At 57.8% G+C, this 27,769-nt stretch overlaps 1 protein-coding gene across 1 annotated transcript in view; it reads right to left on the reverse strand.

Annotated features, from left to right (window-relative positions):
• The window catches only part of FAM20C (FAM20C golgi associated secretory pathway kinase), a 51,145-nt gene extending 24,210 nt beyond the window's left edge, over positions 1-26,935 (reverse strand). The window contains exons 1-3 of the mRNA XM_058569467.1: positions 26,074-26,935; positions 24,106-24,284; positions 14,253-14,331 (exon numbers count right to left, since the gene is read on the reverse strand). Of these exons, the coding sequence (XP_058425450.1) occupies positions 14,253-14,331; positions 24,106-24,284; positions 26,074-26,690 (875 nt within the window). The 5' untranslated portion in view covers positions 26,691-26,935. The remainder of the gene's footprint in view (positions 1-14,252; positions 14,332-24,105; positions 24,285-26,073) is intronic.
• Positions 26,936-27,769: the final 834 nt, after the last annotated feature.

The following is a 27,769-nucleotide window of genomic DNA, read 5'->3' on the forward strand; positions in this document are numbered from 1 at the left end:
GGTCAGGGGGACGCAGACCCCACATGTTGCCCCCATGCTGAGCCATGACGCTGGCCGCCACGGCCACCTCCCTCCCTAGAGGTAGGGATTCTGGGGGCCTCCCCGACCAAGCAGAGGGGCCTGAGCCTGAGCACCGTGCAGCCTGCAGAGCAAAGACTCAGGATTCGGAGCTTTGTGCTGAGCCCTCCTCTCCAGGACGCAGTGGGCAGGAGGCACCAGGCCAACATCGCGCCAAGGGCAGGGGTTCCTACCAACCTATTTTCTTTTTTTAGCAAAATTTCTCTGACCCCCATGGGCCTCATAATGACCACACCAGGTTTTCCTCCTGGTCTTTTGTTACTCAGGTACCAGCCCAGTTTTCCCCCCCGACAGCCACACTATGACGCACGGGCAGAGCCTCAGGACCAATCAGTGATTTGCTGCCATTCAAGTGACAGGACCACCTCCAGATCCGCCATCCCCCCACCCCTCAGTTCTCCAGGAGGCCGCAACCCCCACGGCTCTTCAAAGGGGGACGCAAAAGGAGAAGTCACTTATTTCTCTGGTTGGGTGGAAAAATTAACTCAGAAGAGACTCTTAAACCTGTTATGGACAATTTAACGAAAACCAGTTTAGAAATGGTTCAAAGAAGATTTGTAACCATAAAGAAAGTCTGGAGTCATTTCCATTTAAACATAATTGCAATGACTTAGACATGATTTCAACGCAGAGGAGGAGGAGGATTTGCTCGGATACACTGTGTTTTAAACCCCCTGCCGTCAGCACATCCAGCTTCACAGATGCGACTAAGGAATGGAATTAAAGTGGAAACGAACACTCTTTCTCAGTTGTCCTGAAAACACAGGCACACAGGTCTCTTCTGTGTTTGGGCTCCCGCAGCTCACCGTTTTACTTAAAGGTAATAAAAGGTGAGGATGCGACCCTGCTCCTGACTGTCTCATCCGTGGATTAGACATTTAGCACCGAGGTTACTGCCCAACATCGTTTTCCTCCAGGAGGAAAAATAAACAGAATCCAGAGGTTGGGGGCTTGCACCACAGCCCCTTCTCTGGGCTCCTTTAAGGAGATCCGTGGTCTGTAAGTTTCCTTTTGGGGCATAAAAAACCAGCAGACCTGATCAAACTCCTCCTGGAAGAAACCCTGACTTTCACTTTCTTCCAAGGACAAGGAAGATGGATGGAGACCGTGTTTCATTCCCTCCCTTAATCTTCTCTCCTTCCTGACAATTAGAATGACGCCCACATACCAGCAGGCACCCAGAGACCAAAACAACCAAGAAAAATATGAAAAGACTCTCGATACAGCCGCTCAGGAGAATGTGTTTGGAAAAAATGACTAGCTTGCTCTGATTTTAAACAAAGGAGATAGTCTTTCCCAGAAGCCCCCAGGACATATGTGCCATAGTCGGCAAGGTGGACCAGCCCGACAAGGTGGGTGGGTGGTCTGGGCCCCGCGAGAGGCCCCGGCACAGATCATACCAAGGGCGGAGGGGGTGCCGGCCCAGAACCAGGATCTCGGAAGGTTTTACTAAGTTTTCACCATTAACTCATTTCCCTGCCAGGTTCTCTGCACCTGCTATACAATTGTTAATAATTTCCTTTTCCTTTCATCTTGTTCAGCAAAGGAATTCCCAGCTGCCAAGCGGGAACTCTGCGGTCGGCCGAGTTCACGAGGTTTTGGCCGACAGTAAACCATCGGGTATTCGGGGCAGCCAGAGTGACCTTAGCTGCTGGAGAGGCCGGCCCTGGCCGATTCGGGCCGTCAAGAGCCTCGGGCCAGCAGGACTGCCAGTGCCAGTGCTCACAAGCCAGGCACAGAGCCGCAGGGGCGATGGTCCTCGGGCGCTCTGCAGCTGTGTGGCCATGGGCGGGGCTCCCGTCAAGAACGGGGGACGATGACAGCTCCCTCCGGGCTGCAGGGAGGATTAACTAAGAGGATCCTTGTATTGTGCCCATCTGAGCCAGCACACGGCATGTGAGAGCAGATGCTGTTGCTGTTCTTGAGGCCTCTCCCTGGGATGCACTGGAACTCCGTGCGGGTGGCGTCCAGCCGGCCTTCCCCGTGGGCTCAGAGCTCAGTGGGCCAGGGCAGAACGGGAGGCTGTGTCCTCCACAGTCAGATGTGGTGACTCTTGGATCCCAAGAAAAAGGCTTGGTGGGGGCCCCGGGAGAGAAGCGGGGTTGGTGAGGCAGAAGACCCTTCCCCAAAGATCCTTCTAGAAGACTCCATATGGAGCTCCTGGCAAAAGACCCCGCAGATCAGGCGAGCCCCCTTCTGTCCCCAAGGATGCTTCTCCCACAGTCTGTCTCGTTGAGCTAATCAGAATCCACCTTGTTCTTGGTGATGGTGGAATAGCGGGCTCCATGCTGCCTCCTCCAGGCTCTCGTTCCCCTCTGGGCCATCACCCATACCAGCCCAGGAGCTTCCTGAGAAGCACATCAGATCCCAGCGTGGCCCCCCAAAGTCCCAGTGTGGCCTCAAAGGCCCTGCACGGCTGTCCCTCATGCCTCCCCACGACACCCTGGGTTCCAGCCATGCTGAATCGTCCCCTGTGCCCATGTCATCCTTCCCCAGTGCCTCCTTCAGCCAACTCCTCCTCATCCCACGAAGCCCAGATCCAAAGAACTGCCCCATCCCCAGCTCAGCCGAGGAGGCTGCTGCCCCACCCTCCGCGGGGTCTTCTCCTGTCCTTGCTCCCTGGGTGTGGCGCTCAGGGAGCCCCAGAGAAAATGAGCTGACGGCCATAAAGCCTCATTTTCTTGTCAAAGGTGCTCCTGAGCAGGGAAGCTAAGTTAGGAGCCAGGCGGGAGAATCACGCCCATCCACTGCGTGGAGCTGCCCCCGGCTCCTGTCTAGGGGGCATCAGCCTGTTCTGGGCTCTCAGCTCATCCTGCCCTCCCCTGCCCTGTGCTGGCCGCTGGCCTCAGACCTGGGACCCGCAGGTGGACGGTTGCTGGAACCTTCTGCCCTAGACCTTCACACGCCTGGTTTTCACCTTGCTGTTCAGGCCTCAGCTTAAATGCCGCCTTCTAACCCGTGGCCTCAAGCGGTACCTGCATGTAGGCAAGGAACCCACAAGCACAGGTAGAAGGGTAGAGAGGTAGAGAGGTCGGTAGACCGTCTCTGCCTTGTTGCTCAGCCTGACTCCTCTCCACGGAGTTCCCTCTGAAACACTCCTATTTATCTGTTTACGTGTCTATCAACTCGTCTCAAGAATTCAAGCTCCGTGCCAAGCTCCAGGCGGGACCTTATGCGTCTGGTTCACTGCTGAACACTCGATGCGACAGCAGCACCTGGCCTGGGAGGCACTGGGCAGCAGCCCGATGACCGCGCCAGGCCTGTGGGGACACGGGAGGAGGACGAAGCTAATCATCCAGATTTACACGGGGCGGCTCTTCACGCCTGGCCTGGGGCTCTGAGCTCAGCTCCACAGCAGCCCAGATGGGACACAGGGTCAGGCTACTCCTTGTTGAGCGGATCAAAATCAAATTAAGGATCCCAGCCTGGCATCCCCATGGGGGAGGATGCTGACGCTCCTGGAAGCCAGGCGGCCCCGTCCCAGCCAGAACGGGAGTGGGGAGCAGGCCTGGAGGCTGGTCCAAGCCAAGCATGGACACAAAGGGGTCCTTGTCCACCTCTGGTCAGGCCAGGCCCTGCTGGCTCCACACCCAGTGGTTGGCTATTGGGCACTCTGTTTGCCTCTGGGGCCTGGGAAGGGCACCAGCAGAGAGAAGACATGAGTTATTTGTCAGCAGAACAGCAAATCCTTGGAAACTCCTCACCGCTTGCTCAGTGGTCCTCAAAACTCTATTATTTCCCCATATGGCGCATGTGCCTAGAAGTCTTCCTGCCCCTGGAGAACTCCTACTCACCCCGCAAGACCCAGCTCAGAGGTCTTCTCCCCAGTTGTTCAGCAGCCGAGACTCCTTCCTCCCCACCCTCTGGCCTGGTACGGCTTCGCCACGAAGTCTTACACAGGTCTGTCCACCCGCCAACCTGAGCCTCACCCCCAGGAGCTGTGTCAACCCAGCCCTGAGCACCCAGCACAGTGAACACAGGACCAGACATGACTGCCAGGTTCTTGTTGCCATCAGTGAATCATTCTCTGGAACCTTCTATCTCAGAGCCTCACTCGCCATCCACACAGCCTGGTGCCCACCCTCAGGCCTCTGGGCTCTGAATGTGCTTGATGCCGGGGTGGGTCTCAGCGGCCCTCCAAAGCCCTCCCAGGTCAGCTCTGGGCCTCAGGACAGCAGGGCTCATGGGGGAAGCCTGTGGCCCGAGTAGGGTCAGCCTTGCCACTGCTACGGGCAGGGAGCACTGGGGAACAGTCCCTTCATGTCCTGACTGTGCCACTCGTTCCTCCAGTGATTCTGAGATCACTCCCCATTCCCCAGGTTTGCGCATCTGTACGACACCTCCGTTTCCCAATCTCTATCAAGCAGTGACACCAGCTTATGGGGCCCTGGGAGGGAGGAGTGACATGGGTCACGCACGGAGAGCCGGGTGGGTCAGACCGGCAGCCGCACGGTGCTCACAGACAAGACACAAGTTCTCAGACCCCCGCCGCCCTCCCTCAGGGACCAGGCACCGAGTCTGGAGCCCGAGGCTCCCCTGAGGTCCACAGGGCCCTGTGCACCTGGGGACATTAGACGGATCAGGTGACAGTGTCAAAGATGGACAAACTGCACGGCATGGGGCAGTGGACGGTGCAGGGCCAAGCTGGGGCCCTTCCTGGGTAAGCACAGGAAGACCACACAGTGGCCGGCTGAGGTGATGAGACCAGGCCACGGGGTGCAGAGCAGAACGGCCCAGGTACGCTGTCTGTACTTAAACCCTCCAACTGCTCGCTCAAGGAGAAAAAGAGCCTGTGGGATCGACTTGGGCCGTCTTGCTGATGTGTCCCAGCATGCCCCCCGTGCAACTGTGACCCCGGGTCACACGGGTGTGACCTCGTTTTACAGACGAGGACGCCGAGGCCCAGGGAAGGCAGCTCCCTCAGATCTCTGCAAGGGAGGCAGCCTGGCGTGGCACAGCCCAACCTCCCCACCTTACTCCCCCCCCCCCCACCCCCGGGCTGTATAGGATCCACACGGCTCATCTGACGGCAGCATCAGAAGGAAGTTAAAACTAAGAGCAATGTTGTTCAACCTACGTATCTGCAGCTAACAGACAAACAGGTCCCGGAGTCTGATACACAGTCCAGCAACTGCAGACAACAAAACTGTATGATTAACATTAAACTGGCTGAGAACAGATCTTAATTGCTCCCACCACTAGGAAAAACAATTACATGACTCAACAGAGGTATTGCCTGGGGGGAGGGGGGTAAGGCTGCAATGGCAATCATGTTACAATACCAATGTATCAACTCAGTATGTAGTACCCTTTAAACTGATACAATGTTACATGTCAGTTATAACTCAATGAAAAGGAAATTCTCTCTGTGCCCTGAAGCCAGGGGCTTTCTGCCTCTGGGGAGGGCAAGCACAGTGTTTCATCTCAGCCTCTTTAAATTCTCTCCTTGTAAAAGCGATGAGGGAAATAGCGTGCAGTGGTTTCACATTTTTACAACAAGGAGCAGAGCCCCGGGCCATTGTTAAACCCACTGAGGGGTGGCCACGTGGGGACCATGGAGACCCCACCACAGCCTCTCGGCCCTGCCTGGGCCCCAAGGGAGGGAAGGAGGAGGTGTCAGGGAAAGCAGCACCTCTCAGTCGTCTGCCTGCATCGGACAACCGTTCCAGGGACAAACAATGTCACAGAGTCAAGTCCATTATTTCAGGAACTCTTGCCTGTGATGGCCCCAGAGCAGTACATGCCACGTGGTTGGGAAACTCGGGGTCCCCAGGCCGGTGCCCGTTCCCCTCAGCTGCTCACAACAGCCAGATGAGGGGCAGGGCCTGCTCAGGGCCACAGGGAGCTGGTCTGGACCATGTATCACTAACCCCGAGGACATGTGAGCACCGAGCAGACTGCATGACAGATACTTTGACCCCAACTGGACACTGGTTGTGTAGGAGGCCTGGCAGGGCCTGGAGGGACAGGGAGTAGTGTCAGTGGTCCCCAGTGCATGGCCCCCTGCATGGCCCGAGGGCCCAGGGAAGCTGACACCAAGCTCCAGAGTCTTCCAGCCGCACCTGCTCACCCTGCCAGGGGTGCAACCAGCCCTCGTCCCCTTGGCCCCCTCAGCCGGGTCCGGGAAGCACCTGCCTACAGCCCAGAGCAGTCCTGGGTTGTGGAGAGCAGCTCTGTAGACCAATGTCACAACCACGGGGGACGAGGCCCTGCGGTCCTGGTTCCTCTTAGCGCACGCTCTGTGGCCTGCTGCCTGGGCCGGGTGGGCCACGCTCAGTCAGGGCAGGAGGGAGGCTCGGGTTTCTGCATTTAGAAATAATGTCATAGCCTGCAAATCTTTCTGCAGCTGTCTCTGTTTATGGGTCTCAGCTGCAAGGAATTCCTGGGCCTCAAAACAGCTGTTCACAGACGGTTTCCCCGGGAAACGTGGACACACATGCGCACGTACACACACACACACACACACACACACACACATTTCTATTCTTTGCAGAAGGAAAGAAGAGCAGATGAAAGTGGGGAGGTTCTGCTGCAGGCAGAGGACAGTCCGCTTTTAGCCCAGCCCCTGCGCCTAGGCCCGGCTGGCAGAGAAGAGGTAAACCAAGGCAGACGGGACGTGCTGGGCGGGGCCCTGCCCCACGCACCCTGAACCCGGCTAAACCGCAAACAGGAGACGATCAGAGAGATCAGGCCTCTGCTCCACGAGCGGCGCCTCCTCAGCAAAGACACCCGGCCCAGCGAGGGGGCTCCAGGACTCGGGGCCAGCCCTGCCTCAGCCTGACAGCAGGCAGCGGGCCTGGGACCTGCCAGCTGAGACCCTCGACGAGAGCCCTGGCCTGCCACCCACTCCATCTACCTTGAAACCCTTCTGATCCTCAATTTCCTCCTCCTTGAATGCCAGTTGGAAATAATAACACCTACCCCTGCGGTCGGAAAGGTCAGAGAACTCGATGTGCTGGAACTGTCACCCGGTTCCGGAGTGCCAGGGCAGACACTAAAATCCCAATAAACAGTGGAGATGAGGAAACGGCTCTCCTGGGCCCAGCGTGGCGGCTCAGGGAGTCGTTCTTCCGCCCGCCATGTTGAGGATTAAAGAAAAGGAGGGAAAGACGAGCCCACGGAGGGAGAAGAAGACGTGTGCTGCTCTGCAGGCCGGTCCCAGCCGACACGCGTCAGCTGCACTGAGATGTGGACACAGGTGACCCCCAGTGCCACTCCGGCCGGTCCTTCCAGACTGAAGAACTGAGAGCAGGATGGCAGGGGCGCTGCTGCCCCCTATGCAAGGGGAGTGAGGACCCACGGGCCAGACTCAGGGGCAGGCCTGGCCCTGGCCAGAGGGGTCGGGGCATTCACTGCCTGTGACCCCTCCAGGCCCTGCGTGGACGACCTGTGCCCCCATGGCAATCCTGGACATCGGGATCCAGACCAGGCACCAGACACCGTCCTGGTAATCAAGTGTAGACCTCGGGTACAGCGTGTGGACAGCTCTGCCAGGACCTACCGCAGCTCAGCACAGCCCGACCTGTGACCCAACGCTGCTCTCTGGGCATATCCGCCCAAATGCCTCCAGAAGTACAAGAATGGCCGCAGCAGCTGTATGAATAACATCCTCAAACCAGAAACAACCTACGTGTCCATCAACAGGGGAAGGGACAATCAATTGGGGTGAATTCACACAGCGGAATAAGATTCGATGATGAGACGGATGAACCACCACCAGACGTGTCTCGCAGATGCACAAGGTTCCACTCACAGAGCCAGGCGGGGTATCTGTATCCCGGGGAGGTGGGGAGTCGCTCTTGGGGGGCAGAAGCTGGAGGGCAGGAGGGCCCAGGCTTGTTGGTTCTGCTCTTGACCTCGGGGCTGGTTACCTCGTGCTCAGCGTGGACTCCGCCATGATTCATGCACATTTCCATGCAGATGTTAAAATCCAATAGAAATGAAAATGTTCAAAAGGTGAGGAAATGGGAAATTACGATAAGTGTTGGTAAAATTAAAATTTTATTGGATTTTACCAACACTTACAATATTTGCTCTCGATCTGATCCCATCTCTCCTCGTATGACATCCGGAAAAGGAGGTCTCGGGTTGGTGGGTGAACTGATTAACAGTCAAGATTAAAACTCTTTCCTGCCATCTTCAGAGGCAGTGAAAAGAGGTGCTGGGTGTCCATATTCATGTCTCACCTGGTGATGTAACAGGGTGAACTGTGTGTCTCCAAAGGATACGGTGAAGTCCTGACCCCCAGAACCTGTGAATGAATGTGACCTTATTTGGAAATGGTGACCTTATCTGCAGATGTTATTGGCTAAGACAAGGTCACACTGGAGCAGGGTGGCTGCAATTCAGGGCCTGGCGTCCTCATGAGAAGAGGGGATGTGGACACAGACTCACAGGGAGAAGCTGTGTGAGGACAGAGCAGAGACAGGAGGGAGGCGGCCACAGCCCAGGACGCCCCGGAGCTGGAGGAGCAGGAAGGACCCTCCCGAGAGCCCTAGGGGAGAGCATGGCCCTGGACACCTGGATCCGGACTTCTGCCTCAGGAGCTGGGGGAAGATAAGCTGTCGTTGTTTTAAGCCCCCAACCTGTGGTCCTTTGTTCCAGCAGCCGCAGGACACACTCACAAGTGTCTACGCAGGTGTAGAAGTCAACTGCTATTACAAGTTCAGGAACAAGCCACTAACCTACATTTACTGACGGTGAAGACAAGGTAGTGGACATGCCTGCTTTCAGATCTAAGTGGGGAGCACAGGTGGTCACAACAGCCCCCCAAAAGCACTGAAGTCAGTGAGCCACTGGCCTCTTTCAGCCCCGCCTTCTGCTGGCCTGTGACCCTGGGTGACCTTGGGTGCCCTCGGCACATCCCCTGCCACTCTGAGCTTCGGTCTCCTCATCCATGACGAGGTCTGTGGGGTCACAGTGGCCCCATTATGTGAGACACCATGTGCCAGACTTGGCAGGGCTGTTTCTGCACCACGACCCCACCCGGCTGCCGGCGCTGCCTTTGGGGAACTTTCCACCGTGCCCAGCACCCCGAGCCTTGGAGGACAGGTGCTCATTCAGCCAGACTCAAAATGACCCATTTCAGATTCACTGAGCCTGACCTGCGGGGTTTTTCTCTTTTTCTCCTCTTTGGCGAGCACAGCTGGCTCTGCAGAGCACCGGCGATTAGAGCTGTCAACACGGGTGGCGTCACTCTTATTGTTGAAGTTGTTTCCCTGAGAAGCTGCCCAGGTGGGTGTATTTTCTTTCCTCACGGCCTCTGAGGACACTTTCAATCCCAAACCACACACAGGCACAGGAGGCCCAGTGTCCGCTTCGCCGTTTGGCTCAGACGCCAAGGAGGTGGCTCTGCAGTTCTGGTTAAATGGACCTTTAAACTGGCCTCACCAGGCACCAGGGCATGACCCGCTTGCTGGTGGTGACCCGAGCAGATCACGTCTGAGTCCATTCCAGCCGGCTCACAGCTGCCGTGCTCTAAACAGCCACTGCCCAAGCGCCCCAATCATTCATCTTCCCTCTATGTCTGCAAAACCGAGAGCCCCAGCAATAATCCAACAGCAAGGCTGACTCTGGGAGGGAACGCAGATCCCTCCCTGGAGCTCCCGCCAACCCATCAATCCACTTGGGCTGGGAATCATCACCTTTCCTGCCCTGAGACAGGAAGGTCCAGAGGCAGGGACCCTCGGCCTCGTGCAATCCAGCCTCATATAATCCAGCGTCAGGAACCGAGGCCCAGAGAGGGGAAGGGAGTTTTTTGAGGGCACAAAGCAAGGAAGTGGAGACCCGGGATGTGACAGCAGACTTGTTCCTCTGGTTCCTCTCCTCTTTGCTCCAGGTGCCGTGTGCACTTCTCTGTCTGAATGCCCCCAGCCTGCCCCCGAAGGCCACCAACACCTTCACCCCACCACGTCCAGCCACACGGTGCCTGGGGATCTGCATCTCCTAAATGTCTCAAATCCACACTCTTCCCTCCACCCTCGGCCTCCTCCGTCTGTGGCCACCATCATCGCTCCTCTGACACCTGATAGAGCCCCCTGCTCTCCCCACCTCACCCTCGCAGAGCAGCAGGAGCAGCCTTTTAGCAGGGCTGACGACGCTCTTGGAAAAACCAAACATCCAGCCCAGGGGCCCCCAGCGTCCAGCCTCAGCCGCCTCTCTCTCCAGCTGTCTCACCCCCCCACATCCTGTGCGCAAACCCAGGACTGTTGGACAGGGCTTCCTGCGACGGTGGACGAGTTCTTTATTTGCACTGTCCAACGTGGCACCACAGCCACGTGTGTCCACTGACCCGTGAGACGTGGCTATTGAGACCGAGGAACTAAACTGTCCTCATTCCACTTTAATTAACTTCAATTCCAACAGCCACATGAAGTGGTCCCTGTGTCACAGCTCACCGTACTGGACAGGGCAGCCTCTTGCCCCATGGAAGCCTTTCAGTTGAGAATGCACCACCTCCTCCAGGCTGGCCCCTGGCCTGGAGTGAGAGACCTTCACTTGATCTTCACACTCTTCCCTGGGCCTCGGCTGGAGGTCACTTCTGGGACACATTCCAGTCGCCTACCAAGCCCAGCCAGCCCTGGTCACGTTCAGCTGGGAGGGCGGCTGCTAACGTGCTCGTGTCTGCCACCAGCTGCTCCCTCTCTCCTTCTTTCTATGCACATCCAGCACCAACTGCACGAGCCCCTGCGCTCCCAGGCCTACATGGTGGCACAGACACACCCACTCCCCATCCTGCCCCGAGCACTGAGAGCCAGGTCTGAATCATGTCTCTATTCCCAGAGCCTGGCACGCAGCCAGCCCAGGGGCCCAGGGAGTGTTTGTGGGTTAGCCGAACGAATATTTCTGCCGGGAGGCAGTCACAGCGAGCGTCATGGGCATGCCCGAAAGGTTCCTTTCCAAGAAGCAGGTTGAAATTTGTTGCAAAGAGCCTATGCTCCCGGTGTGCCCGCCCAGCTCCGCCCCACCCTGCTAAACCACAGCTCCTTGCTGCTCCCTTCAGAAAACTCAGTGCCCTGCCTCCTACACTAAGCCAGCAGAGTTGAGACCTCAAGACTCTTCCTACAATGCCCTTGTTGATGGATGGGTAAACCGAGTCCCAGCGAGGGGCAGGAATTTCCTAGAGGTCACAGAAGACGGCCCTGCCAGGCCTGCCGGCTCTGTGGAGGCACCAGGACTTCCCAACTCCAGACACGCACATGGCTTCACCATGACTTACCCAGCATATGTATTTTTTCAATACTAAAACTTAAATACTACACCAAAAGCACGTGCAACAACAACAAAATGGATAAATTGGACATCCTCAAAACTAAAAATTCATACTCCAAAGGACACGACCTACGTGACAAGGGGCTTATATCCAAAGAACACTTACATAAAGAACTCTTACAACTTACTAACAAAAGACAACTAAAAAATGGCAAAAGATCTGAATCGACATTTCTCCAAAGAAGATCTACAAATGGCCAACAAGCACAAGAAAAGATGCTCCACATCATTCATCACCAGAGAACTGCAAGTCAAATCCACAAAGAGACACAGCGTCACACCCACCAGGAAGGCTCTGACCCAAAGGGTGGACGATAACAAGTGTGGGCAAGGATGCAGAGAAGCTGGCGAGATCATACAGTGTGAGCTGCAGTGGAAGGCAATCTGGCGGTTCCTCAAACAGTTAAATTTATTATTATACGATCCAGCAATTCCACTCTTAGGTATCTACCCAAGAGAAATGAAAACACATGTCCACGCAAAAACTTGAATATGAACGTTCATTGCAGCATGATTCATGTAGCCGAAAAGTGAAATAATCCAAATGCCCATTAACTGATGGAAATATAAATAAAACGTGGTCCATCCACACAGTGGAATATTACTCACCCATAAAAAGGAGTGAAGCACTGACATACGCCACAACACGGATGAACCTTGAAAACATGATGCTGAGTGAATGAGGCTGGTCACAGAGGACACATATTGTATGCATCTATTTATATGAAATTCCAGGATAGGTAGCTCCATGGAGACAGAAAGTAGGTTAGTGGTTGTCCAAGCCCAGAGGGAGGGCAAAGAGAATTGAGTGATGACAACACTGTACAAGGTTTCTTTCTGGAGCAATGAAAGGTTCCAAACTTGTTTGTGATGATGGATGCCCAATTCTGTGAAGATGCTAAAACCTATTGAATTATAGGCTTTAGGTGGGTGAATTGTACGGTATGTGAATTTTATCTTGATAAAGCTGTTTAAAAAAATCTTACTTACTTTAACCCTAAAGCAAGAATATCCAGGAACTCGAGGGCTACTGTCTAGTTATATATTTTCAAACCCTATTACAAACATAACCATTAACTTTAGATCGTCCCTCACATACCACATAAATTACACCCTGCAGGACCCCCCAGCCCACCTGCCACCTCCTCTGCTGTCGCTCTTCTGGACCCTCTCAATGTACATCCTTCAAGATCTTGGGGGAAAAATACTTCCACCTAATTAATTCACAATATTCTATGCACAACTTAGAAAGCTGTTATGAGCTCACAGAAGAAAGTTCTTCTTAACGAGAACTAGTAATCACACATTTTGATTTTTTAACACTACGGTCATAAACCACAGCTGTTTTCCTACTCACACCACAGCCATTGGGGGACCTCAGGTCCTGGGTCCAGCCCCCGGGGGGTCATCAGGGGAGGGGAGGCTGCTGGCAGTGGGGCACAATCGATGCCGGACTTGGCTTGGTCAGTGGAGGAGGGTCCCAGGAGCCAGAAATGCCTGGACCTGACCTAGCAGGAGCAGCAACACGACCAAGCCAGGAGAGACGACGTCAGCAGCCTGCAAACCCCCCGCCTGTGCCCACGCTGCCCGGCTGGGGTCCTCTGCCAGGAGCACACTGCATGCAGAGGAAGGAGCCTGGGCTGACATCTGGTGCCCCTGGCCCTGCCCTGGCTCTGGCCGTGAACACGTCCTCTCCCCTTCCAGGCCTCTGCCTCCCCTGCTCTCCTCTCATCTCTGGGAGCAGCTCTTCCCCAGGCCTGTGTGAGCAATGCTCTCGGCCCCTCCTCCAGGCAGCACCGGATCAGAGAAAGGTCAAGCGGATCCTCGGGGAAGCCCCAGGCAGGGCCGCCTCCCCTCTGTGCAGTCCGTCCAGGACATCTGTCCAGAGGAGCAACTGGGCCTGAACGCAAATGCATGTTCAGCCACAAGCTGCAAACCAGCAGCTACATTTTGTTTGACCTGCAAAGTATCTGAAATGCTTCTGAGTTCCTTACCATCATTTTTAAAATGTGAAGATTAAGCAGAAAAAGATATCCATGTTGCTGGTTTATCTTGAAAATTAGAAATCAGCCCAGATGGCCGAGATCTGGTGAACCACAGACAGCTGCCCCTTCCGGTGGGGCCCATGCCCTGCAGCTCGCCACAGCCCCCACCCAGCCCAGCAGCCTCACACAATTTGCACAGCCGCACAGGCCCTGGGAGTGCAACCTACACTTAAAACACAACGAACTCTCTCGTGCCAGTGCAAAAATGGCCTTATTTGGACTAAGAAAAGATGGTGGAACAACCTTGGACCACATAGGATATCAGAGTGGATACCACGACCCACAGACACTCATTGTGGATTTCCGTGGGGGGGGTCTGGCTTTCAAATGTCCGTTCTCCAGCATTCCCACAAATTTTCATGTGCCACTGAGTGCTTTGATATTTGTTTTGGTAACATAGTTTCTATTTTATCTAGAACGGGGCAAACCACAGCCAGGGGGTCAACTCCGGCCCACCAGCTAGTTTTATAAATAAAGTTTCATTGGCAGCAGCCCCACTCGTTCAGGTTCATATCGTCTGGCTGCTTCTGGCTGGGAGAGCAGAGCTGAGCAGTTGAGACACTGACTGTATGGCCTGCAAACCCTAAGATATCTGCCAGCTGGCCCTCTGTAGAAAGTGTACTGAGCTCGAGGCGTGCTGGAGAGGTAAAAGGGAGAGGAGGGGGAGGCGCGGGACCCCTGTGTCACCTGCTTCACATTGATGCGGAGAAAGCCGAGAGTGTCACCCCGAGTTCACCCCAAACATCTCTGGGGGGGACACACTGACTTCCCCCCAGGGACTCAGTGCCTGCACACCCAGCTCCAGTGTGGACCCTCCCCGCACCTGCACCCCCACCCCAGCCAGCCCCCCACACTTACTTCATGGGTTTGAACAGCGCTTGCCCGTAATTCTGGAACGTCATGATGAGCTTGAGCTGCGTACCCCCCGACTTCATGGCTGCAGGGGAGGGAAGAGACACAGGTCACGTGCTACTCTCAGACCCTCCTCCTGTGGGCGAGCAAGGCCGGCTCCCCACCCTGACCCCATGGCCCCGCCTGGGCCCCTGGATGTGGCCGAGGGGCCCCATTCTGCCTGGGAGGTTTGGGGTTTCCGGTAACAACACAGATGCACTCCTTCCCGATGTTCAGGTGTCAGGCAGAACGTCTCCCACAGTCTGACCCACAGACGAAAGGACTGGCTTCCAGGCAGGATGGCCAGGTGTGTGTACCTGCCAGCGATGCCTCCCTCCCCAGACACACCTATACGTGCCCGGAGGCCTGCACACACCTGCTCACACACCCACACACACAGACACCCCTCCACACATGCACACCACTGCTGGCCATCCAAGTTCCTGGGCCCTAGAGGAAGCCAGAGCAAGCTCAGTCTGAGGAAACCCTGTAGACCCCTTGGCTGGGGGCACCTCACTCATCAGAGGGCCTTCTGGGGGCTCCCCGTGGACACTGTGGGGGGTGGAATCCTCCAGAAGCATTGCTCTGGATTCCTGGCTGCCTCACTAGCTCAGAAGGCTATAGAATTCCTGAAAGGACCAATTTTTCCCTGACTATGGGTTTTCCTTTTTGCTGATGGAGCAGAAGGAAGGAAAATATTTGAGGATTTCCCTTGGTGGGGGGCTGGGCTTGGCCTGGCCTGTGGCGGCCCTGGGAGCTGAGCTGGCTGACCCCCCCCGTCCCTTTCTGACATCTGCAAGGCGAGGGCCCAGGCCGCCTGAGACAGGCCACGCAGGGGCTTGTCTGCCATTCACAGAGGCCTCCTGCATCCACAGCAGGCACCGGCCGTGCTAGTGTCACAGGTGTGAACAAGAGCAAGAAGGTGTCCCCATCAGAGTCCATGTTCAGTGGGGCCAGACAGATCGTAAACTATAAACACCACACCAGACGGATGGAGGAGGGACGGGCGTGGAGGCAAAGACCAAGGTCAGTGAGTATGACCCCATACCGGAGGTGCTCCAGGGCCTCGGGGGGACCCCAGGTAAGCCGTGGCCTGAGGTTCTGAGGCAGGTCAGGGTATAGGTGTAAATGTGAGGATGGTGCACACAGATGAGAAAAGGCCAAAGACAGAGGCAGTCACCAGGGGGCAGAGTGTGGTGAACGAGAGCCAAGACCAAGGCCTGGGACACACGAGTATTTCAGGGTCAGGAGGGGTCAACTGGGGGGCTGAGAAGGAGCCACAGTGAGCAGGGATGATCATGACTTGTGAAAACAGTCAAACGGCATAGGGGCAGGAGGGCGCCATACTGGAGGGCACCATACTAGAGGGGCACCATACTGGAGCGTGCCATATGGGAGGACACCATACCGGAGGGCACCATATTGGAGGACACCATACTGGAGGGCACTATACTGGAGGGGCACCATACTGGAGGGGCACCATACTGGAGGGTCCCATACTGGAGGGCGCCACATTGGAGAGAACCATACAGGAGGTGTCATACTAGAAGGTGCCATATTGGTGGGTGCCACATTGCAGGGCACCATCCTGGAGGGCACCATACTGGAGGGTGCCATATGGGAGGGCGCCAGACAAGAGGGTGTTATACTGGAAGTGTCATACTGGAGGGTACCATATTGGAGGGTGCCATACTGGAGAGTGTCATATTCGAGGGTGTTATACTGGAGGCTGCCATACTGGAGAGTGTCATACTAAAGGGTGCCATCCCGGAGGGCACCATACTGGAGGGTGCCACACTGCAGGGCACCATACTGGAGGGCTTTGGTGTGGGGCAGCCTTGAGGCTGGAGTCTCGGCTCAGCTTCCTTTGGCTGGGTACCCTAGAAGGAGTCTTCACCCTCCCAAACCTCAGTCCCCCACTTCTGTTAAATGGTGCTCGGGATACCTGCCCAGTCTCCTTCACGGGGTCGTGGCAAGGGTCAAAGCAAACCAGGGAAATGCATTACTTGACCTGTTGGCGCCTCATTGCTCATGTGACCACAGAGATGACAGTCATACCCTCCTCCTGCGACTGCTGTCACGAGTAAGTGGGTAATGCTGTGGAGCATCTAGAACAGCATTGGGCACGTGGCACATTCCAAATGGCATGTTGTCACAGGCGTGCCAAGTGCGACCACGAGTCCTAAGTTCCCCGAGCATTTTCCATGGCTCTTACGACCCTGTGAGCACCAGTGTCCAGGCCCTTCTCCGGGTTCCAGCCCGGCCGGATTCCTCCCTCTGCAGCGTCCACTCCGCCCGCTGTGTCTGGAGGGGCCCTGGTCCTGGAGCCCAGGAGATGGAGCTGGAGTCACAGCTCCCCCAGAGCAGTGGGACGTGAGCCTGTCGGCGAAGCTCTTTGAGCCTGTGCTCCCCTCAGAAAACAAACTCCACTTCACTCCAAAACACTGGAAATAACCTGAAAATGCCCAACCCTGGGGGCAGGGGATGGTGCACAGTAACCCCACTATGAAGCCTTCTTAACAGGACCAAAGGATTTTTAATGACACAGCAAACTGCTTACCGTTTTATTACTAAGTGAAGCAGCTTATGACGTGTCTACACTCTATGAACCACTTTCCTCTGAAAGGCAAGTATAAAAGGCAGGCAGCTAAGCCCAGTGGTTATCCCCATGATGAGACCTGCAGAGGATTTTAATTTCCTTTTTTCCCCTAATCTGTGCTTTCTAAATTTCTACAACGAACATTATTATGTTTTTATAAGAAGAAAACAGAAGCGATTATTAAAAAACTAGTGGCCCCACTAAGCCCCAATCAACGTCCCCATTTCCCATTGATAGCAGGGTCACTGGATTTAATTATTCCTTCCTGGGCCAATTGGGGCCACGTATCAGCTCTTCCCAGGGCTTGTAATCCTGGGATGTTTTTTTAAATAACAAAATATTATGCAAATCTGGTCAGTTTAACCATTCTTGTCCTGGAAGCAAGTCCCACCTGCGTCATCGTTCCACTGACTGTGTGCCGCACCGTGACCAGCTCCTCCCCACGGAGCAAATAAATAAGTAGAAGTTACAGGACATTAGAGTTCCCCTGGGACTGAGGACCCCAGAAACGCCAGGCTCTCGCTGACAGACCGTCTCTCGTCTGGGGACTCGGGTCCCCTGCCAGGCCCACCCTTCACTCTCCCCAGCTGGGGTCGACGGCTGAGAGACATTGGGATTCTGCTCTAAAATCCAAATGGTGTCCCTGCAAAAACCCACACAAACTGCCTCAAGTCACAGCAAAGGCCAAAGGTGACCATCTGGGGCGGGAGAGAGAGGCAGACTCTCCACCACAGGCCTTCGAGTGACGGCCCCACTCTGTGCTGAGAATGGGCCTGGGGAGGGGGTTAGGGCTGAGGGCCGCAGGACACAGACCAGCCTCGAGAAGGAGGGAGTGAGTTTGGGGTTCCTTCTTGAGGTCACTGAGGGTCAGGACTGGAGGAAATTGTGCCCTGGGGCTGGGGAGGGTGGTGCAGTGGGGGCAGAGGCACGCTCGAGAGAAGGCCAGGTGTGCAGGCAAAGGCCGAGTGTGGGAGCTGCTGGACGCACCCTCTTCTGGCTGGGGCTTTGTGTTTCCCAGTGGACAGAGGCCCATCAAAACCTGGCCAACCTCAGCTGTGGGGAGGGACTCAACCGGGCGGAGAGCCCACCATGGGCATGAGGCCAGGCTAAGGCCAGGTTGTCCCCAGAAGTCACTCACCCTGAATGAGTCCCTCTCCCACCTGCCACCTTCCCTCCACCTCCACAGCCCCTCCAGGTCTGGGCCTCCATCATCAAACCTCCAACACAACTGGTGTCCAAGCCAGCTCCCTCCTACAGCTGCACACCCTCACAGCACCTCCTGCAGAAGCTCTCCCTCCTGGCCAGCCCACCTCCCGCGGAGGGGGTCCCACCGTAGACCACGGGTGTCAGCTCAGTGTCTCTCCTGGCATACCTGAAAAGCCACACCCCCCAGCTACACAGTAAAATATGTTATTAATTCACACTAATTAATGCTCATTAGTAACGTGCATCATTAGTTACACATGTTAACACACATTAAGATCACACCCTGTGCTTTCATTATGTAAAGCTCACGCTCTAAAGTCCGGGAGCAGAGACCTTTGGATGCCCTGGGTTTTGCTGTCTTTCCCCAGAACAGGCACAGAATGCAGGCAACTTAATGTGCAGTCTCCCCCAGAAGAACCCTGACAGATGTGGACATTTCCCAGGAATCCCAAGAGGGATCGAGTTAAACCGAGAACCAAGAGCAACCCTGGGAGGAGAGACAGCCTGAAGGAGCATGGCGTGGGCCGGGCTGGGGTCCCAGCACCCCCACAAGGGAGGACGAGGGGCAGGACCCTGTGCTCCGCATCTGCTCGTGCCCTGTCACACCCCTGTGCTCACAGGGACGATGAGTGGCCTCGGCACACTCAGCTCTCTGTTTCCCATGGGAACCGGGGCCGGCCCCGCCAGTCTCCCCATTTCTAACAAGAACACCGACCCGTGTCTTGAGGGGCCACCTCCTGACTTTTAAATGAACTGATTTCATTTTTTAGAGACCCGTGGACCCCGCAAACACATCCACGTGTGAGGCTCTGCCAGTGCCCTCTGACGCCTCTGCCCTGGGCCTCGGTCATCTCCTCTGTGAATGGGGACCAACGCCTGTCCTTAGGGGTCACGGTCGGCTGTTTTCATGGCCACTGCCTTGTTATAAAGGTCAGAGGAAGCAAAGGCCTCACCCAAGGACAGCTCAAACTTGGAGGATGTGATGCCAGGATCACTCAGGTCACCTGTTCCTCCTGCCCCAATCCCCACACCACCCCCGGGGGAGAGAAGTCGGAGCAGCGTCCAGATTCCCGGGCTCCCATGCAGAGCCCCTGTACAGTCCTTGGGCATCGAGGGAAGGGGCCCATGGAGAAGGGCTGGTAGTGGACACCCGGGTCCTCCTGCCCCGACTTGCTGTGAGGCCTTGGGGAGCCTCCGCCCCAGGGGCCAGGCCACATCAGCGCCGCCCAACTTCAGTCCGCCACACGCCACCTCGGGTTGTCTGAGCCTCGACAGCCTCCAGCCTGAACCACCATGTACACCGTGCTGTCCTTCAAGGCAGCTCACTTTGACCTTGAAAGTTACGTTTCCCTAAAAGGGAGACTACGGCTCCATCCGGGGGGACCCAGCACCTCCGCAATCAGAAGACACAGTTGGAACACGCACCTGCGGGACCTGGGGCCACAGCTGCCATCTGCTCAAAACGGACAAAGCAGGTGCGGGCTGGAGCTGGGTCAGCACCTGGGCGGGCTTGTGTTCTTGACCTCTGACCGCCGGCCGGAGAGAGAGCGAGGAGGGGCCTGGGATGGCCTCTGGCGTGGTCTCTGTCCTTCCTCAGCACCGGGCCTCGGGCGTCTGGCTAGCTGGGCATTTCCAGATCTCTTTCTCCAGGTCACTGAGCCCAGGGGCAGGAGGGGGAATTGTGGCCTTTCTGGGGCCAGAACTGCCCTCCCTGGGAGGCCACCTCCGACTAATTGGGCAGGCACCCAGTGCAGCCGCTCCTCTGGGCTGCCCCAGCCGTGGACTTTGTTCCTCGAAGCTGCTGGCCAATTAGTCCCAGGCTCCAGCTGGATCAATCAGCGCCCAGGACTTCTGTCCCCAGAGTGTCTCCCTTGTTCAGGCACCAACCCTGGCTTTGTCTCGACCTGGACGGAGCGATGGCGGAGTCTGCGTTTCAGGCCAGAGGCTGCTGAAGCCTCTCAGGCCACCAGGACTTCTTTTCCTTCCTAATGAATACTTCCGAGGCCAGAGCCGTTAATTGTGTCATTTATTCTTTGCATCCATAATTGTGCACGATAGCCATTTAACTATCACTGGCCGAGCCGAAGCCGCCGCCTGCCGATTTCAGGCTAATAGAGGTGGGTAATGTCCCAAGCCACTTTCAAGGCGGTAAACGGCCGTCACCGAGCAGCCAGGAGCGCGGCTGTCAATAGATCCCGTCCTGTGGGCCACAAGTGCCCCGTGAAGTGGATTGAGTGGTTCTGCACCAGGAGCTTCAATGGAACCCTTCCGAGAGAAAGCTCCGGGACCTCACAGGAATCCTCCCTTTCGACAATATTTCCAGATCCACATTAAGTAGTGAGACGAAAAACCTGAAGATTAAAGCGACCCCCAGGGCAGCATGGCAGGGAGGACAGGGACGTGCCAACCCAGGGCAAGTCTCCCCCTCAGAGGCCTCAGTTTCCCTGTTTGTGGAACTGTGGTTGGAAGGCGGTTGGATTCCCAGCTCTGTCAACTCAGACTCTTTTCTACACCCCCACTGGGGGTCACTGTGACCTCCGTGTCTTTCTTTTCTTCCATTCCATGCTCAAAAGGATGGTGTTGCTAAACCTGGAATCCTGAGGCCAACTCCCGGCTCCCGTAAGGGGCTACCATCCAGGGTTCCCCAGGGGGCCTCCAAAGGCTGCACCCCTCTCTAGATCATAGCAGGGGCAGGCGCTGGGGCCACCAGCAGCAGACAGCTCCTCTCTGGGGACCCCAGTCTCCAAAACCGCCCAGCTGATTCTGCTGAGCCAAGGGCCATGCTGGGGGCTGCTGTCTCAAACAGCTGGGTTTTTAACCAAAATGTCCACCTGGAGGTGGGGGCAGACACCTCCCAGAAAGCGTGCGTCCCCCGGGGACACCTGCAGCTTGGCCCGGGGCCAGCCCCTCCCCTATGCTCCCTGTGGACCAGGAGACCTGGCCTGGACACCTGGATCCAGGGCTCCGCTCTGCTCACAGAGGAGGGGACTCCCTGCGTCCTCAGGAAGAAGGGCCTTTTCACAAACGTAGACTCACCTGGGTGCGACTCCAGGCCCAAGAGGGCAGGGGAGTGAGGCCCAGTGTCCAGCTGAGGCCCTTCACCAGGCTCGGGCTTGTCCAGGACTGGCTGCTCAGCCCCCAACATGCTGCCCCCACACAGAGACCTGCCCAGCAGGGACGTCGCCCAGCCTCCGTCTCCCTTTTTCTCTTATTTACTCATTGAAGCCTCTCAACAACCCTGTGAAGCAGGTTTTCTGGGTCCACATCTTTCTTCAGAATCTCTGGGGGCAGAAGTGTTTGGGGACCTCAAAAACTCCAGATGACAAAACACACAGGTGTAGACATTCCACCTTATGTAACAGCATGCCGGGTCTGGGGCAGAACCCCGTAATTAAACACGCTCCTCCCTCCTCAGAGGAACATGTGAATATTCACGCCAAGTGAGAAAAACTAGGATTTATAAATCGTCTCATCATTTCAGTTTCTGCCCCATGTAAGCTCAGGTTGAGTCAGGCTTTGCTGTCGAATGAGTTTCGTGGATTTCAGATTTGCAGGCCTGAGATTATGGGATTAAGTCATAACCGTCTCTACGTCCATGCGAGGATCCTGAAACACCAGAAGGGTTAATCCAGCTGCCCAAAGTCCCTTTCATGAGTGACTGGTGGAGCTGGGGCTCGTGCAAGGCCGCCTGCTGTGCCCCACTGACAGCACCAGGTCCCATCAACCAACTGGCCAGCACCCATCGGGCACCTGCAGAAGGACTGGACGCCCAGCCTCGCTCCAACAGGCCCACTGCCTCAAGGAAGACTGGGTTAGGCCCAGCTCGGCCAGCGTGGTCTAGGTGAGTGCGATCAGCTCAGACAGCCCAGGAGACAGGTGGGCAGGGACCCCCCAGGTCACACTGCGAGGTGCATGCCAAGCCAGACCCTGCGGCGGGATCCCTGAAACGGGCACTGTCACTGCACTGCGATGTCAGGCAGCCTGGGCGCCACGGCCCAGGACAGTCGCACCAGAGTGGGGGATGCCCCAAGGCCAGGCCCCTGGGGGAACAGAGGGCAGAGAAGCCCAAGGTGGACAGAGCTGCCTGCAAGCCCTGGAGGCCCGTTCACTCACTACAGCTGCTCTGGACTCCCGGGCTCTGCCCTCCGCCCAGAGCATGCATCCAGTGGGGGCTGGGAGGCTATGCATCCCTGAGGGATACAGCAAGCCTGGCCAGCCTGTGGGATCCCCATAGCCCTCCCTCTACCCAGACCCTGCATTTGCCCTCGAGGTGGTGGCTGTGGACCACGGCGCAAAGCTCTAGTCAATATTTTCAACCTTGCACACTCACTTCCTTATGAGAATAAGATGTACACTCCCGAGCAGGCCTGAGCCCATTCGACAGATGGGGAAACTGAGGCAGAGAGAAACTCACAGGGACAGCAGCCAGCAGGGCAGGCTCTTTCAACGTGAACACTGTACTTCCCCAAAACCCTTTCTAATTTTAAAACCTTGTTCTCACTTTCCCGGAAAGCCCCGCCTCCCCACCCCTTCTGTGATGAAAGCCTGGGCTTCACTCAAGACCCAGTCAGACGCCTTTTCTCATAGAAGGTCCTCCTCCCCTCCTTCCAGATGGGGGTCACGTCTTGCCTGCGTGCTCCTGGACTCTATCTGTACGGCATTCAGAGCATTCATTCCTCGTCAGTGTGTCCGCTTCCCCCTGGACGCTCAGGTCAGCAGGCGGCAGGATCTTGCTGACACCGGATTCATCCCAACCCCCACCGCTCAGAAGGGGGCCCAACGTGCAGGGGTGTGGGTGCTCAGAAAACCTGCTGAAGGGATCAGCAAGTTGGTCCGCACCCTGGATATTTCTGTACCAGCCACATCTACTCTCAGGAGTGGAAGAGACACCCCAGCTCTGGTCCCCATCCTTCACATAGACTGCTTCCCCACACAGCCTGAAGCCCCCGGACCCCCGCAGGGATGGGAGGGAGGGCTGGGGTGGGGCTGGGGTCAGGGAGGCGCTCAGATTCCCCCTGGGCCGCACACAAGGAGGGGAAGCCCCCAGCTTGTTCCAGGAGAGTCTCCCTCACAAGGGTGAGCAATCCCACATTAGGAAAGAGTGCACATCTGTCCTCCCACGGCAAGGCGAGTGCTGCAAACAGCTCAGGATGGGCAGAGAGCGCCAAACATAGCCTCTACAGAACTCCAGAAAACCCACTTGCCAGCCTCATAGGTAACACCTGACTCTCCGGGGCAGCAGCTGGACAGAACCCCAGGTTGCTGGGACCTTTGAGCATGAGGATCGCTCACGAGACAACAAGAAGACCATGCCGGATCCGCCTGCTCCGTGGCACAGCGCAGAGACCTGCACAGTGTCCCCGGCTGCCCTCCACGGCCATGTGCACCCAGGCCAGCTCCCTGCAAAGCCCGGAATGGTTCTTCCGCCCCAGGACCTCAGCCCATCCCCCTCTGCCTCTCCAGCCCCAGTGACTAATGGGGACCTTCACACACAGTCGCCCACGGGCCCAAGAACAATGGCACCAAACCACCCTCAGAAATGCTGCTGACACATTTTCCTGAAATCAGTTACTGGAGGCCCTTTTTCCTCTGATTCAGCAGATCCCAAAGTACTCAGAGATGTCACCTCTGAACTACTGAGTGCACTGGTCTCCACCCTGGACAGAGCCGAGCCCTGGTCACGCCACATGAAGTTGCAGGAGGACCTGGCTGAGCTCTGATGCAGAGCTGGTCCCAAACCACAGGAAGCCTCTCAGCCCTCAGCTGCACCTCCCGCCGTGCTGAGGGAGGGGCCCCATCCTCCAGGGTGCCCCTTCTTGACACTTGTGGGGGGAGGGCCTGTGGTCTAGAAAGTGTCCCTCCTGAGGACCTCCCCCCTGCAGGGCCTGCAGGCTCCTCCGAATAACTGCCCCAGTAGGTAATGCTGCATCAAGGAGCATCACCTCCCAGCTCTCCGGCTAGGAAAGCAGGCCGAAGCAGCCCGAACCCCCTGGAGATGCACGGTGCGGCACCTACCGACACTGGTTATCTTCTGAGCACCAAGGTCGCGCAGCAGGGCCTCGATTGAGGGGTTGTTTCTGGAGTACAGCTCATGCCGGTTGATGCCGATATGGAATTTGAGCCAGTTGGGGTAGGAGTCGATGGCCGCCTCCCCCGTGGGTGAGAATTCCTCATCCTCAGCTCCTTCGTGTGCCCTACAGCAAATGAAGGTGACCCAGAGTCAACAGGGAGAGACTAGAGCAGAGCGGTACCAGTGAATGGGGGGCTGGGGGGAGGGAGCCGCTGGCAGCAGAGGCCTTAGATTCAGCTTTGGATCCAAACAAATGCAGGTTTACTGAAAGGCGTCTCTGCTCAAACAGGACCCTGCGATGTCCGCACTTTTCCTGTGGCTGCTGTTCTACCAGCTAATAACAGATCTAAAGGCCTGTAATGTTTACTTATCCCGAGACTCCCAGACAGTTATAACTAGAGCAAGACCCAACCCAGAACGTCGGCGCTGGGCCCAGCCGTCTGCCCTGGGGTCACCAAACAGCCCACAGCATGACGTCAGCGTGGGGTACAAGGGGCTGTGGGCTCTTCCCGGGGGCAGGTGGGCGAGACCGTCCTTGACCACAGACTGTGTGCGAATTGCAGACACACCCGTCTGTCAGAAACCTTCCCTGGGCGCTCTGCCTTGCTTCCAGCAACCAGGGGCTGGAATGATGCAAGAGGCTAAATTTGATTTTAACAAGAGCAGTCTTGGGTGGGGAAAGGAAAGAGGCAGCCGCTCACTCCAGCCGAGGCCAAAACTGAGGACTCGCCGCCCATGTGGCTGTCCTCCATCTCCAAAGTCCGAGGACCAGTCTAAGGGACAGACCCTGTTTGCTGCACGGCCGGAGAGATAAGCGGGTCCTGTCTCAGCTCTAATCCACCTGCAAGGGAGGCCCTTTCGGCCCCACGTTCTGCCCACAACCACCCGGAGGCCGCATCCCCGACCACCAGCTCTGGGCCCCGTCTCTCCGAGGAAGAGCCCAGGCCCAGACCCAAGCCCAGGCCGCTGCTCCGATCCTCAAGTTTCTAAGCATTTCCTTGAACCTGGCCAGCAGACAAAGCTCAGGCCACCAGACACCTTGGTGTGCTTAGACAGAAAACCCCGGGCCTGGTCAAATTTCGGGGGAGAGAGGATTTTTCTTAAGATGTTTTGGAAGCCTGGCCTTTCCCCCCACCCCGGTCGCTCGGGTAACCTTCTGCAGGTGGGTATTTATTCTGGCCCTGCTGCTGGTTAATGTTTCACCAGCTCCGGGTCGCAGCATCTGCTCTTTGGGGTTTAGGTGGCTGAGGAGAGCCTTGGGGGGAAGGGCTGAAACCAGGACAGTTTCAAGAGATGCCCCTGGGAGACGCTCTCATCTTTTGTGATGCTATCGCATCCTGGCTGGAGAGCCCCTTTGTCACGCCACGTGGGGGCCAGCACGACCCTCTGCTGGTTCTGTTCTCAGTGACCTGACGGATGTGTCCACCGCAGCAACATCACCGAGTATCTGAAAGCTGGCAGCCTCTCTGTCACTCACTCGCCAACTCCTTCATTCATTGCCTGACTGGGTTTCCCAAGCTCTCTGTGCCCTGCAGGCCGGCTCCGCCTTCCTGTAAACGCAGCACCCATTCCCTGGCTCCTGGCTGCCCAGTCTGCCTTCCAGGCCAGTGGCCACAGGGAACAGCTCCCAAACCACCGAGCAGACCTTCCTCAGGAGGCAGTCATTCTGGAGACAAAGGCAGGGCCCTGAGCCAGACGCGGCCGCCCACCTCACAAAGCTCCCCTGGGGGGGGGGTTCTGCCATGGGGGTCGACGCCCTCTGGGATCCCTGAGCCTCTTTACACAATGCCGTGGACGTGCAGGGGCATTTCCTGGCAGGGGCACACAACTTGATCTTCATTCTCAAACAGCGCGCGGCCGCCTTAGGGGTCAGCCAGCCAACACCCACCCCAGCGCCCTCCGGTCCCACTCACCAGTCGGGGTTCTCCGCCGCCGCCGCCGCCGCCGCCTTGGGGTTGAACCTGATGTCGCTGTTCACATTGAAAAGGACGTCGTCCTCTGTCAGCGGCGGGACGGCCACCTGGTAGAGCGGGTGTTCGAACAGCCTGGCCAGGAGGGATCCATCCCCGCTGGGGCCAGGGGGCGGCACCGACCGACCGTGGCCGGGGTCCCGGAGCAGCGGCCGGTGTGCGGGATTGCGGGGTCGCGGGGCGCCGGGGTCCTGGCCCCGCAAGGCGCCCTCGGCGGGCTCGGCTGCAGGCGGCAGTTTCTCCAGCGAGTGGGACGTGAGATTGGAGGAGGGGTCAGAGCTGAAGTCCTGCAGGATGCGCAGCGTGTGCTTGTTGGGCCAGCCCGCGTCGCCGGCGGAGGCTGCGGCCGGGGGCTCCCCGGGGCGGCCGCGCGCCTTGGCCCAGCCGGGGGCCCCCGCCTCGGCCGCGGGCTGCGCGCAAGAGCAGCCAGGCTCCCCCGAGGGCCGCGCGGCGCGCCGCTCCAGCTTGGGCAGCAGGTCCAGCACGATGTGCAGCGCGCAGGCCACCAGGAACACCATCAGGATGAGCACGCGGAACCTGCGCACCAGGATCATCTTCATGGCCGCGCCGGCGAGCGCGGCCTGGGCTCCGGGCGTCCTCCCGGAGCACGCTACGCCCGTGCCCCTCTAGCCGTGGCTTGGCACGAACGCGGTGCCGCGGCGCGGGTCAAGGTCCATCTGGCGTGGGGCGGCTACCAGCTCGGGGGCTGTCCCCGGGCCCGCACCGCGCATAGGTTGCCCACTGCCAAAGCGCCCGCTCGCCGGGCCATCCCGGGGCCGTTTGCTGTCGCCTCTCCGGAGCGGCCGCGCCCTCAGCGGCCGGGCCCAGCCGCCCTCGTCCGCGGAGCTGTGGGCGCAGCCTGGTGAGGCCCCGCGCACGCAGCGGCCGGCTCGGGTCTCCGGGGTCGCGGCAGCGCTCATCAGGCGCTCAGGGGCCGGCCGCTGCGGCCCATCCCGGCCAGGGCGCAGCGACCCGGCGTGGTGGCGGTTACGGCGCAGCTCAGTCCCCTCCGCGGCTCCGTGGGCCGGCTGGGTGGGGAAGGGGCGGCTCCTCGGGCAGGACCCGGCTCTCTCTCGCTGCAGCCCGGAGGTGGGGACCGAGAGAGAGGAGGGTGCGCGGCCGCGAGAACCGAGTTAGGGCGGGCGCGAGGGGCGCACGGAGCGGCCGGCGAGGTCCCCGGCAGGTGCAGCGGGCGTCCCCAGAGCGCCGCGCCCGCAGGGCCGAGGTCTCGGCGCCCCGCGCCCGAGCGAGCAGATATCCGAGCGCCGCGGAGCCGCCCCCCGCGTCAGCGCCCGCAGATTGGCGGAGCACAGCCAGCGATCACGGCCGGGCCCGGGCCGGCGCGCTCCCTCTCTTCTCTCCTCCCCTCGGCCGCGCCCCGCGAGCCTCCGCAGCTCCAGGCCCGCTAAGGGGAGGGCGCCTCTCCCGGGCTTTGCCGAGAGACGAGACCCGAGAGGGGTAGGCAGGGGGCGCGGGTAGGCACCCGGACCCCGCAGCAGGAGAGCAGGCCCGGCGGCTGAGGACACAGCCGAGATGGGCCCTCCGGCCAGGCCGCTGCGCCAGAACCGCCGCCCGCCCTGCCGGCCGCCGCCAGCTGCAGCCTCTCGGCTCCTCCCTGATGAGCGAGGGCCAGACCCGG

The sequence above is a fragment of the Diceros bicornis genome, chromosome 26 (assembly GCF_020826845.1).
Source record: "Diceros bicornis minor isolate mBicDic1 chromosome 26, mDicBic1.mat.cur, whole genome shotgun sequence".
NCBI lineage: Eukaryota > Metazoa > Chordata > Mammalia > Perissodactyla > Rhinocerotidae > Diceros > Diceros bicornis.